At 48.1% G+C, this 19,012-nt stretch overlaps 1 protein-coding gene across 1 annotated transcript in view; it reads left to right on the forward strand.

The window, feature by feature from the left end:
• Itsn2 (intersectin 2) overlaps positions 1 to 19,012 on the forward strand; it is a 108,692-nt gene that overhangs the window by 77,976 nt on the left and 11,704 nt on the right. Inside the window, exon 30 of the mRNA XM_032909166.1 lies at positions 16,959 to 17,080. Within this exon, the coding sequence (XP_032765057.1) occupies positions 16,959 to 17,080 (122 nt within the window). The remainder of the gene's footprint in view (positions 1 to 16,958; positions 17,081 to 19,012) is intronic.

Consider the following 19,012-nt stretch of genomic DNA (forward strand, 5'->3'; position numbering starts at 1 on the left):
CCACAATTTTCTTAAAATATCGAAAGAAACAGAGGACATTTCAATACAAAGTAGGAGGCTGCTGGAAGAGCCCGCAGCCGCCCTTCCATAGGGGCCTCAGAGTTGAGCCTTCACATTTGATAATCAGGTCAGGGGCTTAATAGGTTGGCAAAAATAAAAATACAGATCCAAATGCACAAACACCGTCTTTCCCAGATCCTTCTGCAGAGCAATCCAGCTAGTATGTGCTGAGGATATGTTTGCGTGAGGCCAAGCAGAATACTGCAGTAGTGTTTAGATTCCTAAATGAGAGTGAGGACTGCCTAGCACGGCATTGCCATGGAATGGGGGCAGGAACACACAGTTTAAGTCCAAGCACTGTGGCAGATTTGTTTTCCTACACATCAGGGAGAGCAGAGGAGGAGTGCCTAGTTGCACCCTACACTGGTGAGGCAGAGAAGACTTGGGGCAGCAGCTGACAAACCCTAAGACAATCAGGGACTACTCTACACACACTAAAGTGCTGGGGTGGGCAGAGGCGGGTCAAGCATTCAGTACTGTGAGGGAGGAACTGTGGAGCCGCAGGAAAGCAGGGGCTCAGACAGAAGTGGGCAGCAGTTCTAGCTTGGCTGTGCTGGAATGACCTGGAAGCTCTAATAATGATACTAATACTAATGAGTCCTAGCCAGCATGGTCTGAGGTTTAGCCTGCACACAGGGACTTTTCCCAAGCTTCCCAGATGCTTCTGGTCTGGTATCCATCAGAGGTCAAAGCTCTGAGGGAAATTTGGTATACCTTAGGCACTGATGCGATGGGAGGGAAGGTAGAAGGGTCAGATTCCAAAATTTTATCTTGAATGGCAAAGTGGGATAATAGAGTACCTGTGCCATGTACGGAGCCAGAAGTGGGGGAAGAAGGTGAGTTTGGTTTGGTTTGGTTTGGTTTGGTTTGGTTTGGTTTGGTTCGGTTTTTACTACAAAGGACCCATGGGCTGTCCAGTACGATTGCCTAGCTAGTTAGAAAGATATAATCCAGGTGCACAGCATTAAATACACACCAACTGGAAATGGGCACTGCCGTGCACACTCATAGCTTTTGGGTAGTTGAGGCTCCTTAGGGAAAGGACCAGACCTGTGAGATCCTCAGCAAGGGTTGAGAAGCAGGAGGACCCAGGATTTGTGAGAGTAGAGAGTGCTGGGAACTATTTAGAGGATAACGAGATCCTGCCTGTGTCACAAACAGACTCCTTAGGTACTCTTCTAAGATCCATGAACAAAATAACTCACTTCATTTTTACAGATGGGAAAATTAAAATGGGCTAAAGCCCCATAAGGGACGCGTTTGCTTAGTGAGCTGGCTTCTGAGCTCATGCTAAGAACCTCATAGACTTGTGCTAATGCTACCGCCATCTTTATAATCATGAGGTCTGGCAGGGCACATCACTCATACCAGTAAAAAGAAACATACAGAGAAGAGGCCAGGATGAATATATCATCAAGAGCCTGTGGTGCTAGCATTCAGAAGGGAGAAGGCCCATAATCACTGTCTGACTGAGTGACAGTGATTCAACCCCTTTCAAATGTACAACTCAGTGGATTTACTGTATCTACAGTCAGGCAGCCATTGCTATAATCAATTATAGAATCTTTTCATTACTTCAAACTTAAAACTGTCAGTCTCTTATCTCCTTGTTACCACATACACACAGAGAACATGCTGACCTACTTTATGTCTTGATGTTTGCCTGTTCTGGACATTCCTCTTGTTATATGATGGGGGGGGGTTGTGATTTGCTTATTTCTCATAACATGTATGTTGTAGGATATATCAAAGCATTATTCCACTTTATGGGCAGGTTAAAATTTTATTGTTTGACTATGCCATGTTTTGGATTCCTTTGGAAAACACCAAAACATGGTTTCCAGATCTCATAGTATGTTCTTCTGTAACAGCTCCCTGTGCCAAAGTGCACCGATCCAGCTAGCAGTGAGGCGTCCCTGTTGCTTCCGTCCGCTCAGCATTTGCTGTTCTGGTGTGGTCTGGCCAAGCCAATGTGTGTGCTGGTGTCTTGTTTTAATATACATTTCCCTGAAGACAGCTGGCATACAGAATCCTTCCTAAGTAGCCCTGGCTGGCCTTGAATTCAGAGACTCACTTGTCTCTGCTTCCCGATTGCCAGGGTTAAAGGTGAGCATCACCCAGCAACGTTCATACACTCACTTGCCCCTCACGTCCTCGTTGGCGAGATGTTAAGGTCTATGGCCGGTTCTTAAGAGGAAGATGTTTTTATTTTTGTTAAGTTAGTTGTATATGTTGGGTAACAATCCCATGTCAGATGTAGGGGTTGGAACTATTTTCTCACAGTCTGTGACTTGTCTCTTTCTTTCTCTTGACCCTGTCTTTCACAAGACAAAAATTTAAATCTCAGTGAGGTCCAGCCTGTGACTTTCCTGTGGGTTATGCCTTTGTGTCATCACGTAGCCTGAAGCCACATAGACTTTGTCCTCTTCTGACAGCTCTTACATTGTGTGGCTCATATTTGAGACGTGAGTATGGTGCTGAATTTTAATGAAGAATCCATCTAGCTAGAGCAGCAGTTCTCAACCTGTGGGTTGAGATCCCTTTGTGGGCTGAATCCCCTTCCACAGGGGATGCCTCTCAGACGTCCTGCATATCAGACATTACATTAAGATTCCTAACAGTGGCAAAGTTACAGTTATGAAGTAGCAACAAAAATAACTTTATGGTTGGGGGTCACCACAGCATGAGGAACTGTATTGAAGAGTTGTAGCATTGGGAAGGATGAGAAGCAATGGTCTCAAGTCTCACGTTTGCCGCAGTCACATGTCCCAGAGCCATCTACTGAGACTTTTCTGTTATTGCCTGTGCTCCTATATCAAACAGCAGTCGGATATTGTCTGAGTCAATTTCTATGTTTCCTTGGGTCGCATTGGCCAGTCCATCTGTCTGTCCTCTTGCTCAGACCTCGCTGTCTTTGTTCCTTCAGTCTAGGCTGGGTCTTTTTCCTTTTTTATACTGTGGTAGCTATTCTGGGTCTCTGCCTCTCCATGTAAACTTCATAATTAATTCTGAATCACTTTTCTTTGTCTTAAACAAGAACAAAAATTATGAAATGTTCTTACGAGACTTCAATTTGCGCTGTTGTCAAAAGGCAGCAGTCACTCAGTGTCTCAAAGCAAATGAGGAAACAGAACAGTCCTGGGCGGCCTTGTCTGTCACTGAGAATGAGACCACACCACACATTTGGCACTAGGAAGCACTAGCTCACTGCACAGCCATAGTAAGTTCTAGAGATAACAGCTAACATGTTGTGAATGTTTTCTGTGCAGCACACAGCGAACCAGGCACTTGGGGTGGACAGATTGGAGCTCCAGTCCGTCCTGATTCTGGAATTCATGTTCCTAGCCACCCCATATTCTCCTTAACCACAACCTGCTTTTCCTGCAAACTAGAAAAGTAGAACTATCAACATCGAGGTGAGGTGAGGTGAGGATGAGGTGAGGTGAGGTGAAGTGAGGTGAGGTGAGGTGAGGTGAGGTGAGGTGAGGTGAGGTGAGGTGAGGAGGGTGAGGTGAGGATGAGGTGAGGTGAGGTGATGGAAGCCAGCTTTGGGCGAATCCAGGTTGGCCAAGTTACATTCAGAGCCCTGGAAGAGCCTGCCGCCGGACCTGATCTGATTGTTGCCATCCATCAGCCACTGAAACCAGAGTCAGGAGGTGCTAAATCATAGCTGTGTCCTGAACTCACGGTGTAGCGTGCTCTCCAGTTATAGAATCATGGACACTGGAAATACGAACTGTATGAATATTCCATGGGGTAATGAGAGGCATGCAGGCGAGTCAGTGACACCAAGGACGAAGAGATTTATGAAGTCCTTCCGCCCTTGCACAGCGCTGTCTGAGTGCTGAAGCAGAGTGCTGCAGCGAGTAACTAAGGCTCTAACCGTGTGATGGGTAGAGGGTGTGTAAGGGATCAGTCATCTAAGACACACAAGGAAAGCAGAGGTCATGTTGGTTTTGTTTGCATTGCCTGGGAATGCTTGGCCTTCTGGATATTTATTCTGAATCTTTCTTCCTCCAGAAATCAGCTCAGGGCCAACCAAATCAGGTGTGTAGTTTACACCCGGCATTCAGGGACTGTGGCATAGGCCCCACTGCGTGTTGTCTTTCTTTCCAATGTAAGAAACCTGGTAGCGCTGAAGTCCTGCTCAGCCACACAGCCTCTATTCGAGAGGTTTCAGAGTAACCTTAGTCAAAGAAGGTCACATGGTGTTAAGTCAGAAATTCTGGATTAGGAGCAGGGAAGGAACTGGCCCCTCTTGTTCCATCCCTAGCATACAGTCTGAATTCTGAAGAGCAAGTCAGTTAAGTCTGTGTGAAACAGGTGGCGTAGGAAACACAGGGGCCTAGCCTGAAGTTGCTGAAGCGCTCAGGAGGCAGACACAGGGATTCCACCAGAGCCATCTGACTGACTAGACTACCGCAGGCCTCAGGTTCAGCAAAGACCCCACCTCAGTAAATCGAGTGGAGAGTAATCAAAGAGGACATCAGCCTCTGGCCTCCACATTTCTCACATATGCACATACACACACACACACACACACACACACACACACACACACACACACACACAGTGTACACATACATGTGAGCATGCATTCACATACCACACATATGCACACAAAGAGAAAGAGTTCTCTGTTGATCTTTATGATCTATGCACACAAAGAACTCATGATCTTTCACAGCAGATTAGAAAATAAAAGTAACTCCAATAAAAGTATCAACAGGGTTGCTTTGGGGACATTCTAGAATACTACTATTATGTGGTAGCTTTCTAATGTTCTAAAGTATTTCGATACCGTTGTATCTAAATAAGCAACCTAAGGCTTGACGTACAGTCTAGTAGACATCAGAAAGATACCGGAGCCCAAGTGGATGGAGCACAGGGCACATGGATGTAATCCCAGCACTTGGGAGGTAAGGCAGAAGGATCAGAGTTCAAGGTCAGCCTGAACAGTACAACTGACCTATGTCTAAGAAAGAAGAAGAAACTTTTAAATCTGTTTTAAAGGGTTTGGGGTGTATAGCTCAGCAGCAGAGCAGTAGCCCAGCACACATGAAGGTGCGGGTTTGATCCCCGGCAACACCAGTAAATCAATAAAACTTTGTTAAAGAATTATTTAACTTTTTAGACATAGATAATGCCCCATCACTTTATGATAAAAACATACTACTTGATATGCTGTTTGTCCTTAATAAACTATTTACCAAGTAGATTAAAAATGCATTGTTTTATATAATAGCCAGGTTAGTCTTCTACATTTACTGTGGGAGGCTGCCTCTTCACAGGGTTTCCACACTGTGCAGCCAACAGCCAGTATGCAATCAGGGTGTCCAGCAGGGCAGAGCACAGAGAACCGCATTGTTCCGTGGCCCTGCTCTCCTCGGCACGGGCAAGGCCTCTCTGGTACTTAGGACCTAATCTGAGCAAACAGCCAGCACACACCGCCCTTTGTCCTCCGGCTTTGGGACCTTCCCAGGTCTTCGTCTCCCTCCTAAGCATCTCTCTTTCGATCCTTGTTTGCCCAGGGATTTAGAACAATGGCTCACAGCCATCGCAGAGGGACAGTTTTCATTAACTATGATCCATACTTTGTTTCCACAGCGAGGGGCTTGTAGTTCAGCTCCCTCCCACTATCTGTCCAGGAACTTTGATCTGACAGTTCTCCTCTGTCCGTTCTTCTGTCCATCAGTACTTACAAGGACATTTTCATCAGTCTTTTGTGAGCAGTATTGAAAGCCAGGGTCCATCTGATCATATTTTATCAATCCTTGAAGAAAACCTATGAGGGCACCAGGCACTTCGGATATAGCAGGTTATAGAACATACAAAAATTCAGCCCTCTGCCAGGGGAGGGTGGAAAATGAACCAATGAGGTTAGCCAAGTGTGCTGCACCTCAGGAAGATAAAGCAGCGAGGGAAGTGCTGGGTGGGGCACTGACAGAGGCTCAAAAAGGTCTCCAAATTAGTAATATGGGAAGCAAAGACTCGAAGGGTATAGTCATTGGGGAAAGGACCATTCTAAGAGGGGGGGGCAGCTTACCCTGGGAGCCTCCTCAGTGGTCCAAGCAGAGAATGGATAGTAGTGGCTTGGATCCCGACGGTACGATGGTGTGGTGCAAACGAGTCAGATTATGGGCGTGTTCTGACGAGATAGCCAGTGAGTGGATTAGATATGGAGAGTAAGATCCTAAGATCTTAGCATGAGCTGGGGGAAATGGTGCTGGCACTGAGAGAGAAGGTCATGGAGCCAGTTAGGTAGTGACAGGAAGCAGGTGGCTTTCAGTGTTCAGTCTGTGAGGGAGGCCCTGCATAGGCAAGAGATCATACGTTCACACACACAGCATAGATGTGGGAGGGGGCCAACACATCCTGAAGTGGATCACAGTCCAGTCCACAGAGGAGAGACCCGAGGTCTGAAACACCATGAGGAGTCTGGATGGCTATGGGGAAATAAGGAGGAGAGACCTGGGGGCTGGGCAAGGATTTAGGACGATTTGAGAAGAGAGGCTGACCCAGAGGAAGGAGGGGAGAGGGTGTGGTTGGGGAGGGACTCTTGCCTGCGTAGATCCCCAGGTGGATCTCCAGAAAGGGAATAGCACAGGAGTCAGTGGTGGGTCAGGTAAAGTGAGTTCCTGTTACTAATGGAATAACCCACAGGAACATCAGGAAGCTACCTTTCTTCTTTTTCCTTTTTTTAAATTTCTTATTCACTTTACATCTTGATTCTTCTCTCCCTCTCCCCTCTCTCCTTCTCCTCTGAAAGAGTGGAGGACCCCCTGTTTCCTGGATACCCCCCAACCCTGGTACATCAAGTCTTTGCAGGGCTAGGCACTTCTCCCGCTGAAGCCAGACAAGACAGCTGAGTTAGGGGGACAGATTCCACAGACAGGAGCAGCTTTAGGTATAGCCTCGCTCCAGTTGTTCATGGGATCCACATGAAGACCAAGCTGCACATGTGCTACATATGTGTTGGAAAGCCTAGGTCCAGCCTGGCCATGCTCTTTGGTTGGTGGTTCAGTCGCTGAGGTCCAGATTAGTTAACTCTGTTGGTCTTCCTGTCTCCCTATCTCCTTGGGGCCCACAATCCTTCCCACAACTCTTCCTTTAAAGTCCCCAAGCTCCATCCACTGTTTGGCTATGGGGGTGTTTATCAGTCTGAGTCAGCTGCTGTGTGGGGCCTGTCAGAGGACGGCTGTGCTAGACTCCTGTCTGCAAGCATGTCAGTATCCTTAGCCTCAGGGATTGATGCTTGCCCGTGGACGGTTATTGCTTGGCCATCCCCTCAGTCTCTGCTCCATCGCTCCACCCCTCCAACCTCCACCCCTCCTCCCCCGCCCCTGCCATTCTTTCATTTCTTGTAGGCAGAATAAATTTTGGGTCAAAAGTTTTATGGATAGATTAGTTTCCCTATTGTTCCACTGGGGTTCCTGCCTGGCCTCCTCAGGTTCCATTTCCCCACTGCTATGAGTCAGTCAGTCGCTCTCTCTCTCTCTCTCTCTCTCTCTCTCTCTCTCTCTCTCTCTCTCAAGATTTATTTATTTACTATGTATATAATATTCTGCCTACATGTATTCCTGCACAGCAGAAAAGGGCACCAGATCCTATTATACGTGGTTTGAGCCACCATGTGGCTTCTAGGAATTAAACTCAGCAACCGGTGCTCTTCACCTCTGAGCCTTCTCTCCAGCCCAGGAAGCTGCCTTTCTTTAAGCAAGAAACATTTGGGGCCAGTAGGGTGGCTCTGCTGGTAAAGGCAGAGCATAATCCTGACATGAGTCCAAAGTAAGGAGAAAGCCAAACCCACAAAGTTATCCTCTGTCCTCCACACATGCACCATGGCACGTGTGTCCATGCACAAACATCATGCATATACATAAACACAACTACAGTAAAAACATCTGAAGAGCTGGTGTAGTGGTTTGTATGTGTTTGGCCCAGGAAGTAGTACTATTAGGAGTTGTGGCCTTGCTGGAGGAAGTTGTCACAGTAGGCGTGGGCTTTAAGACTTTCATCCTAGCTGCTTGGAAGCCAGTCTTCCAGCAGCCTTCAGATGAAGATGTAGAACTCTCAGCTCCTCCTGCACCGTGCCTGCCTGGACACTGCCTGCTCCCACCTTGATGATGACGGACTGAAACTCTGAACCTCTAAGTCAGCCCCAATTAAATGCTGTCCTTATAAGAGTTGCCTTGGTCATGGTGTCTGCTCACAGCGGTACAACCCTAACCGGGACAGCTAGTGAGACGGCTCAGTGATGAAGCACTTGCCACACAAGCTAGACAAGCTGAATCTGATCCCCGGAGCCCACAAAAAGGTGGAAGGAGAGAACAGCCTCCCCAGAGCTGTCCTCTGTCCACAGACCCGCCCTGGTACACACATGCTACACAGAATGGAACAAGTCAAAGGTTCTCACTCATTTTGACTGTGTAGGTGTGGAGGAATGTGTGCATGTGGATGTAGGTGCCTGTGGGGACCAGAGGAGAGCATTAGGTCCCCTGAGGTCACAGGCAGCTGTGAACAGCTCAGGTCCTTTGCAAGTGCCCTTGGTCCCTGAGCCATCTCCAGCCTCTTAACTAATTTTAAAAAGAAACAGTAGAAACTAGTGTTAAACATATACATTTCCTGCTGTGTTCAGTAAACATTTTCCTATAGATAGCAATATTTGTTGAAATGTGTCTTTTCTTATATGTGTTCATATGTCAAGCTTGCTCATATTGGTAATTTCCATTGAAGAGTGTCAGCTTCACTACTGATAATAGTTGTCCTTTTCTTTTTTCTTCCTTTTTTTCAGAGAGGCACATTTATTTTCAGAAATATTCCAACTGTTTAGGTTACACTTTGAAGCTTTTCTGTTGGTTTCCGATAAGCTCAGTATCGTCGTCTCTCCCAGGTGATGGCCGCAACATCTCATGCAGATCCTTTGGCATTTGTTTTATTTTATTTTATTGGTTTATTTCATTGACTCTAGTTTTTCAGGATATAGTTTTATAGTTTCACACTAGCCTAAAACTCACTATGTAGACCAGGTTGTCCCCCAGTTCATCTCAGCGTCCCTGCCCAAGTCTTCTGAATGCTGGATCACAGTCATGAGCTGCCACACCCAGCCTGGTGAGGACCCTGTAGACATTAATGATGCTGCCCATGAGAGAAACCTTGTCATCTCAACACTGCCTGCCAACTCTTGTTCTCCCTGCCTCACCACTACAGTGTGTGTGTCCTGGTCCCTCTGTGTCCCCTGCAGTGTGTGTGTCCTTGTCCCTCTGTGTCCCCTGCAGTGTGTGTGTCCTTGTCCCTCTGTGTCCCCTGCAGTGTGTGTGTCCTTGTCCCTCTGTGTCCCCTGCAGTGTGTGTGTCCTTGTCCCTCTGTGTCCCCTGCAGTGTGTGCTGGTTTTGACATAAGTTTATGTTTTCTGTTTTTCTTTCTGAGCTACTTTCTAAACACTCTGTTTACATCTTACATTTAATAATTCTTAAATGTGTTTAATTTGATATTTTATTCATTAATGTGGTCCCCATGACAACATCTACTATTTGCATCTTTTTTTCAAACATAGGTAATCTTTGTGTATGTGTGGGTTAATATGTGTATACATGTGGGTCCACATGCACCTGAGTGCAGAGCCAGCGGTCAAAGGTCGTCTTCTACTGCTCTCCACCTCATTTTTTGAGATGTCTTCTTTCATTATGTATGGTGTCTGTGTATATGTGTGTGTGCATCTGTGTGTGTGCGTGCGTGTGTGTGTGTGCGTGTGTGTGTGTGTGCGCGTGTGTGTGTGTGTGTGTGCGTGCGTGCGTGTGCGTGCGTGTGTGTGTGTGTGTGTGTGTGTGTGTGTGTGTTGGTGTGAACTAGCTCCTCTTTAGTGGACTTGGCTTCCTGGTGGTGAGAATGCTCCTCCTCACAGGTTAGACACTTTCTTTGGCTGAGCATCCCCTCAAGTTTTTACCAGACAGGGGCCAATTTTTGTGTTAAATACTCAGTTCTATAATTCTTAAAATACAAGTTTTGCTGATGCTCCATCCCAATGTTCCCACTCTTTCCCCAGTAGGACAAAGAGGTTTCTTAGTCACTCTTTCCGGTAGAAAGAATTATACCCTGTCACCTTTAGTCCCCTGCCAGACCCAGGCAGGAGCCAGCTACAGGGAGAGCACAGAAAGAGCAGCCTACAGGCTCTACCTCTGAACAACCCAGCTCGAAGCCAGGAAGGTGTCTCTGTCAAACTCTCCTGGTAGAAGTGCCCCCTCGCCCCTTTCTCTTTCTCTCTCTGCACTGCTCTTTTAAGTAGCTTCCCTTTCCCCTCTCTTCTCAAGAGAGTTGGGTGTATCCTATTCTGTCAAATCTTTCTCTGATTCATCACTTTGTCCGTTACTCAATTAGACATCATTTTCAAACATGGTGCTTCCTTCTACAAATTTTACCTTCATTGGTTGGGATTAAAGGTGTGTCCTAAGAATGTGTCTATACTCCAGCCAGATGATTAACAGTGTGTTCTAAGGCTGAGCCACAACACAACTAGAAACAGCTTTTTTTTTTTCCTTCAGCAAATAACACGATCTCAGGGTCCACAGTGTGATCAAATATCCTGTAACAAGAGCTGATTTATACAACATTAAAATACAGACTCAGGGACTAACCCTGTAACTCCATGGCAGAGCATATGCTACCACCCACAGCTACCACTCATTACAGACGCAAACCAGTAACAAAAGCCACAGAAAAGCAAGGCTGGTCTCAGTGGGCCAAGGATGGGAAAGGCTTTTGTCCTCAAGCATCACCACGAAGGAGTCTCTGTGTGGGAGCCAGATTGTGAATGAGGAAGGAAGGCGACCTCAGTAGAGCTGTGGGAAGAGTGCGTGCTATGTTTAAGAACTGAGCCTTGTGCCAGGGATTGAGGTATAGGTTGGAGAAATGGGCAGAGCAGTCAATGCAGAAGCTGGGAAGCGGAGGCTGGGAGGCAGAGGCTGGGAGGCGGAGGCTGGGAGGCAGGGGCTGGGAGGCGGAGGCTGGGAGGCAGAGGCTGGGAAGGCGGGGCTGGAGACTGGAGGCAGAGGCTGGGAAGCGGAGGCTGGAGACTGGAGGCAGAGGCTGGGAGGTAGAAGCTGGGAGGTGGAGGCTGGGAAGCGGAGGCTGGAGGCAGAGGCTGGGAGGCGGAGGCTGGGAGGCAGAGGCTGGGAGGCAGAGGCTGGGAAGCAGGCTGGAGCTGCACCATGGAGACCCTGGAGCCATGCTGCTGAGTTAGACCTTCATTCTGAAATCAATGGAAGCCATTTAACATGTTGTGAGAAAAGGAACATAAGTAATACAGGGCTGGCTAGAACTGTGGAGCAGGAATAAGTGAGTAGTTAGCAAAGCTTCATATGAAATTTAAAAATGCCGGAGTCACGTTGTTAAGTAAAAATAATACGTAAAATTCCAATAGTGTTTAATCCAGTGTATCCAAAATATCATTCCAGTTTACAACAAGTTTGTTGGTCAGTAGGCTGGACGTTTGGCTAGGTTGCTTAGAGTCTTACCGTGTAGCCCAGGCTGTCCTCTAACTCCAGACCCTCCTGCCTCAGTCCCCAGAGTGTTGGAATCAGAGTTAAATTCTACGGCATCTGGCCAATATTGATAGAATAGTTTACATTTTATATTTAAATATCTCTCCAAAACCCAGTCTGCCGTGTACATCTGCAGCCCATCTTTATTGGACAGGTTACATTGGAAGACAAAGTGTGTATATTCACCCTTGAAAACCCAAGTCCTCAGTTCATCCAAAGATCTCTCTTCTTCCCTCTCTGGTCGGGTACATTTTGGCAACTCTGGGTGCCTCGCATTGCACATCTCTGCAGGGCAGGGCTTCTCAGAGTCAAGCAGCCTAGTGTGCACTGTGCCCATGAAGAGCAGGAATAAAGCCACCCCCACGGTGTGGCCGGATTCCTGTGACCTTACAGGGCAGGAATGCCGTATCCTATTTTGGCATTGCTGGTTTGGGAGAAGCAGAGAGCTTGGCAGCAGGCAGAGGGACACGCTCAGAAGGAGGCCCAGGAAGGGGAGCAGGAGCAGCGGAAGCTGAGGAGGGACACATGAAGACTGAAGGGGCGGCACTTCCCAGGTATCAGTGAGGGGCCCAGAGAGGAGGCTGTGAACTAGAAGAGGGCTCTGAGCCCAGCAGTGCTGGGCCCCTCTCACCCTCCTGAGAGTGGTGTCAGCAGAGTGCTGTAGAGTCACAAGGGTAGACCTGTGACTTTTGCAATGACACGAAAAAGAGGGATAGTGGAGCAGAAATGGGGCTGGAGGATACGTGCTGCTGTGCTTGTCTTGACTAATGAATAGGAAGGACATCTAACTCTGCTTATGACCCAAAAGTGACTCTGATAAACTGAATATGGGGGGTTGAAAGGGGCACCATGGAAGAGAAGACCAGTTAAGGGTGCTGGCTGTGGAAAGAAACAGGAGTCTAGAGCCCCGACCAGGAAGGAAATGAGTGGTAAAGGGCGGAAGGTCTAAGGGACATTGCCTTATATTCCCCCTGACGTCATCGGTAAGAACACCTGAAGGGAAGGTTTGGACCCTGAACCAAGGATAGACATTTAAGGGCCATCGGAATGAGATGCAAAGGGTCATGTGGCACAGCGACAAGTTGACCCCACACGCATGCTGACGAAGCAGATGTCATGTGCGTCTCAGCTGTGTGTGGACATTACTTGAGGCTCTAAGCTGTCCTTCCAATAGGCCGGTGGGAATATCATAAGGAAACTCATGGAGAGTGCAATATGAGCGCAGTGGTGTGGTAGAGAATGAGGTGCTCCGCTCTGGCTCTTAGGGAGTTACACATGCACTGCACCCACCCAGGAGCTTTCTGGATTCTCAAAGAAAGATGCAGACAGGCAGGCACACACACATACCAGCTAATTTTTCTATGCCTAGACTAGCTCAGTGACTGGATACTTTTAAACCTCCCTGGGCTAATCCAGGATTCTTGAATTAATATTTACTAAATCCATATTTCATCTCTGCTACCCCTGACCCAGTCAGGGGCCACTTTCCTGGAACCTTACACGTCACAGGTCTTTAAGTCTGTTCTCTTTGCTCCCCTGTCAGGGATTCCTTCCTCTTCCTCTTTTCTCCCCCATCCCTTGCCCCTGTCTCCCTGCCCAGCCATTGGCTGTACAGAAATTCTTTATTACCAATCAGAGCCAGCCGGGGCAGGGGTCCTCGGGTCTGGAAGCTCAGCTTTTGGAAGCCAAAATAAGACAAGGCATTAGAACCAATTCCCAACACCGTGAGGCACAGCCCTACGCTGCAGAAAACACGTCGAGGTTCGGGTGTGGCTCAGGGGTGGGGCACTATTCTAGTGTGTACGTTCTGCATCAGAGGCCTAGCACCACAAATCATGCAGACTCATTTTAATGACTATATATTCACTTGAATGACATAAAAACAGCCATGAGTACATCTGCCTCTAAACATAAATGAATATAAAGAAAAATACTAAGGGCTGGTGAGGTGGCTCAGCTGGTCAAGGTGCCTGCCACCAAACCAAGCCTGAGCTCAGTCCCCACCACCCATATGGCGGAAGGAAGAACTGACTCCTCCACTTTCATGCCACAACACATGCATACACACACACACACACACACACACACACACACACACACACACACACACACACACACTAAGTTTACGGTGTGATTGAACATTGCTTAAGGCTGGAGGTGGTAGCACTTGCCTCTAATCCCAGCACGCTGGAGGCAGAGGCAGAAGGATCTCTGAGTTCAAGGCCAGCCTGGTCTACTGAGCAAATTCCAGGACAACCAGAGACACTATACACAGAGAAACCCTGCATCAGAAACAAAACAGAGAGAGAGAAAGAAAGATTTTTAAAGAAAAGAACTAAACAACAATAGAGACGGATGTTTCAAAAGTCCCAAACAAAGGACATGAACACTGAGGTTATGAACATGGGGTGAGGAGCTGGAGGTGGCTGGGTTGTTAAGATCACTGGCCGCTCTTCCAGAACACTTACGGCCAACTGTAATGCAGCTCCAGGGGAACCGATGCCGGCTTCCGGTTTTGTGAGTGCCAGGCGCTCACCTGGTGCACAGACACATGCAGGCAAAGCACCGGGGTGCACATAAAATTAGATTTCTTTTTTTAAGAGGTGCTGTAATCTCAGCGAAGGTTCTGATCACTTCCAGAGGCACATGGCCATGTCTCTCACGCTGCTGTAAGTAGCACGGTTCACTAGCTGTCAGCTGAGCAGGGTGTGCGAGCTCTGGCTGCCTAGCACCCGTGTCACATACTGAATTCAGTATCTTTAACAGACCTTCATCCATGCCTGCTGAATTACAAAAACTCTCCTCATTAAACTGCACGTTAGCCCAAATGTATACCCACACACACACACACACACACACAGAGAGAGAGAGAGAGAGAGAGAGAGAGAGAGAGAGAGAGAGTTGTCTTTGTTAAGACAGTGACTGTGTAGCCCTGGCTATTCTGAAACTCACTGTGAAGACCAGGTTGACTGAAAACTCAGAGATCTGACTGCCTTTGCCTCCTAAATGCTGGGGTTAAAAGCATGCACCACCATACCAGCCTACAAATGCATGTTTTTTAATTCATAAGAGGGTGAGAACACAGCTCAGTGGTAGAGTACTAGCCTAGAATACACAGGGCCTTGAGTTCAGGTCCTAAGGTGTTTGCCTCTTGCACACCAAGGGCAGCTCTGTCCTTGTGAGGAGCTCCTGCACCCTTCCTGCTGTCTTCCTTCCTGAGACCTGTGCTAGGGGCAGCTCCTGTTACCTCAGGGTAGTGACCATCCACACTCCACTGTCTTCCTCTAGCTTAGCTTTTGAAAAAACAAACCAAACAAAGGATGTATTTGTGCATGTGTCTGTGGGTGTGTGTGTCTGTGTGTGTCTATGTGTCTGTGTGTGTGTCTATGTATGTCTGTGTGTCTGTGTGTGTGTCTGTGTGTGTGTGTGTGTATGTGTGTGTCTGTGTGTGTCTGTGTATGTGTGTGGTGTGTGTATGTGTGTGTGCGGGTGTGTGTGTCTGTGTATTTGTCTATGTGTGTGTGTCTGTGTGTTTGTGTGTGTGTCTATGTGTGTGTGTGTGTCTGTGTGTGTGTGTGTGTCTGTGTGTGTGTGTGTCTGTGTGTGTCTGTGTGTTTCTGTGTGTGTGTGTCTGTGTCTGTGTGTGTCTGTGTGTGTCTGTGTGTGGGTCAGAGGACAACTTGTGGCTTTCTCTTTCTACCATGGGAATCCAAGAGATCAGACTCTGGGGCACTGAGCTCGTCATCAGCAAGCACCTTTACCTGCTGAGCTATCTCACTAACCCCAGTTTTTTTCCCCCTGTGATTTTTTTTTTTTTTCTTTTTTTCGGGGCTGGGGACCGAACCCAGGGCCTTGCGCTTGCTAGGCAAGTGCTCTACCACTGAGCTAAATCCCCAACCCCTCCCCCTGTGATTTTTAAAATTGTACTTATTTGTTATTAGTGTACAATAATTACTTTTCATTATGGAAACACTCTGCCTGCTGCCTCCTGTGGCAGCTTCCTTCTTACCATCTAGTGGGAAATCCCTTAGACCGATTCAAGTGAGTGTCGTTTATTTGAGCATATAAGCACAAACTGAAAGTTATCCCCGAATAGTAGTCACCAGAACGACTGAGAAGTTAGCCTCAGTGCTACCCAACAGCAGTCATCAGAACCCGGAATGATGGCTAAGAATGAGCTTCAGCTGTCACTGGTGCGGCTTAGCTGCCGGTCAGGCTGGGAAGGTGGCTCAGTGGCTAAGACAGTGGATTCTGACAGCAGGCCTCAGTGTGAACCCCAGCATCCACGTTAGGCAGCTCACAGCTACCTGTGATTCAAGTTCCAGGGACCAAATTATACCTCTCTGACCTCACTGGGTACATACACATAAATAATTAGAAGATTAAAATAATAATCATCGTAAGTTGATTGAACACAGGGCCTCCTGGAAACAGCCAGAATCAATTAGTGTGAGTAAGTTCTACGTTGGTTTGAACTGTTAACTGCCCCCATCCAATCACACAGCCTCCTGCAAATTTGGGTTTGCAGTACCTGCCTGCTGCTTTTTGCCTGAAGAGGGGCTTCCCAGGGTGGTTCCCAGGACTGCTGTTACCAGGCAAACCTTGAGCTGTGATGTCAGACTGACGTGCCTGTGAAGGGCTACACCGTGAAGACCTTCCATCCTGCTGTGAGCTGTGAGCCTCCTCCGAGTGGCTGTGTCTGGATCCTGTGGGGTGTCCAATCCCGCAGGCTTTCTTTGAGTGGGCTTGTTGGGAGTTGCTGGGTCCTGGGAACTTTAGATTTTCTATCCTCAGAACTCTCCTAGGAAAACTTGGAGACATGTTCTCAGACCTTTCTATCGCTGTCATTTTCTTAACAGTAATTCAAAGCGAGTGTCAGTCCTTCGTGTAACTAAGTAAATACACAGCTACAGCACTTCACAGTACCCACAGCACTGTGAGCACCGTAGACCGTATTTCTTGTGTATGTGCCGGGCCTAATCTGACAGTGACCCAGCGATGACTCGTGACCTGTAGTTTAGAAAACATTAGTCTCAAGTACTGATTTAATGAACCATTTCAATCATGTTCAAAAGCTGTGAGATGCTGGAACTCCGGTCTCTGTGAAGCCGTTTCTAGAATGTTCAATTCCTTGTTGCTCAGAAGACAGGACCGTGCTGTACCTTCAGAGATGTGCGAAATTCACCTGTAAGAGCACCGAGCCTAGAGTTCCTACAGCCGGAGCTGTCCCTCCAGCCTGACACTCTTGGAAACGTCCTTTGAGAGCAGCATCTGTCGACCCAGCACACCTACTGAGAAATGTGCACTTTCTATGAGGTGACTGGTGTCGTTTTAAGTTCCACAACCATCTCTCTTCAGGGTGTGCCGATCTCCAGGCCCTGGACACAATGCAGCCCGTGGAGAGGAAGCGACAGGGCTACATTCACGAGCTGATTCAGACGGAGGAGCGGTACATGGATGACCTGCAGTTGGTCATTGAGGTGAGAGCTGTTGCTGACTGTCTCCTACGGGAGAAGGAGAGCGGCCATCTCTGCCCCTCTCACTTGGGAGCAATGGAAGCCAACTTCTTTTGTTTTGTGGTGCTGGGTATGAAACCACACCCTGTTTTACCGTTGAGCCTTATCCTCCGTCCATGTGCCTCACAGACATGACAAGAGCTTTTGTAGCCTAAAAGCTGCCTCTCTAAGGCAGGAAACTAAAGGTTCCTGGTCACAGCATTGGCTCTTCTCCAGCTGAGCCCACTCAGTGTTGAGATGGGAACGTTTGACCAGGGCATAGGGAGGGTGCGAAGCCTCTAAGTGGGCTTGACTCCAAGTCCTGCCTAGGTATTTACCGCCATTCGGAAACCTGACGTTTCCATTGGCTTTGATACCTCCAGGTAATGTTTGTGTCAGCTTAGGAAACCAAACAAGGGAAAATTATAAAAGTCTCCCAAATTGTATATTTACTGCCTGTACCTGTCCATGTGGCCAGTGGTGTCTAAGCTGATGACAGTGCCTCTCGAGAGGAACATTTTATAATGGCTTGTGTCTGAAAGCACAGAAGACTCTATGATTCTACACTTCTGTCCCCGTGACCTGGAGAACAGAGTGGAGCAGGGACTGCTGCTATCTGCATCTGCCCTGCGAAGCCTGCCCTCAGCCAGCAGCAATGTCTGTTCCTCCACACATCCACTTCCCTCACTCCTCTGCTGGGAATGCCAGTCCTCCTCATCCCTGTGTGCTCAGATATACTTGGGGGATGGGGGGGTTGTTTTGTTTGTTTTTGAGACAAGGTTTCATGTAGTCTAAGATGGCCTTGAACTTGCTGCGTAACTAAAGATGACCTTTTGCTGACCCCTTGCTTCTGTCTCCAGGCATTGGGCTTACAGGCACGTGCTCTCAGACCTAGTCCATGTGGTGCTAGGGACTAAACCGCAGACTCCAGGTCTGCTAGGCACGAATGCTACCAACTGAGTTAAGCCCCTCACCCTGTCTGTCTGTCCATCTTCCTCTTCAAACTTAGCCTGGCCCTGGTCAACCTTTGAATAAGCATTGAATGGGTCAGACGCATTTGTCTGCACTTCCCTCTACCCGGACAGATGACTTAGAAGAAAGGTCCAGGATCCTGACCAACCTCCTAGGAAGGTCAGCACTGCTGCCAGTTGCGCCCAGCCCAAGGGGGCTGTGAATGGCTGTGGAGTCTCAGCCACAATATGAGCAGAAATGGGGTGCTTGCCTACTCCAGCTTGCCACCTCAGGAATGCCCATTCTGCCCTCCTCACCCATGCTGTAAGGAGCAAAGAGCTGTCAGGGACTCGGGTGAAAGCGCTGTGCTAAGATGACTTTCTCATGGAACTTTCTAAAGACCCAGCCATCTTTCCCCTCTGCTTCCCTCCCCCGGCCTGCTCACATGGCTTCTGCAGTGAATTAAGAACAGGGTTGCAGCCTAGGAGCAGGAAGACCGTGTTTGCGGGGTCACTGTAGGCACATCCTGGCATCCTCCAACCCCTGTGGAGCTGAGACATTGCCACAGTTCACAGCATTTCTGGTTGACACTGCAGCCCACATTAACTCAGCAAACTTCAGCTGATGTTCTATGGCAGAATAGCCAAGGAGTCCCTGTGTTTGTGAGCACACACAGTCCTGTTGAAGGACACCGAGAGAGGAACACTAAGGATTAAAGCCCAAAGAATAAGTCCATCCCCAACAAGGAAGGGCTTCCCAGGTATGTCAGACCACCATGAAACTGCTTTGCCAGGGAGAGGAAGTGAAAGTGTGGGCGTATGGAGCGGTTGGGTACCTAGGGGTAGGTCATGCTGGAATGTCCGGGACCTCGGTGGTGAGGTGGCAGGGATGGGTCTCAAGGCCTGTAAACCCCAGGGTTTGCACTTCATCACTTGGCCAGTATGAGGCCTTCACAAGCTGAGTCAT

Source organism: Rattus rattus, chromosome 7, assembly GCF_011064425.1.
Source record: "Rattus rattus isolate New Zealand chromosome 7, Rrattus_CSIRO_v1, whole genome shotgun sequence".
NCBI lineage: Eukaryota > Metazoa > Chordata > Mammalia > Rodentia > Muridae > Rattus > Rattus rattus.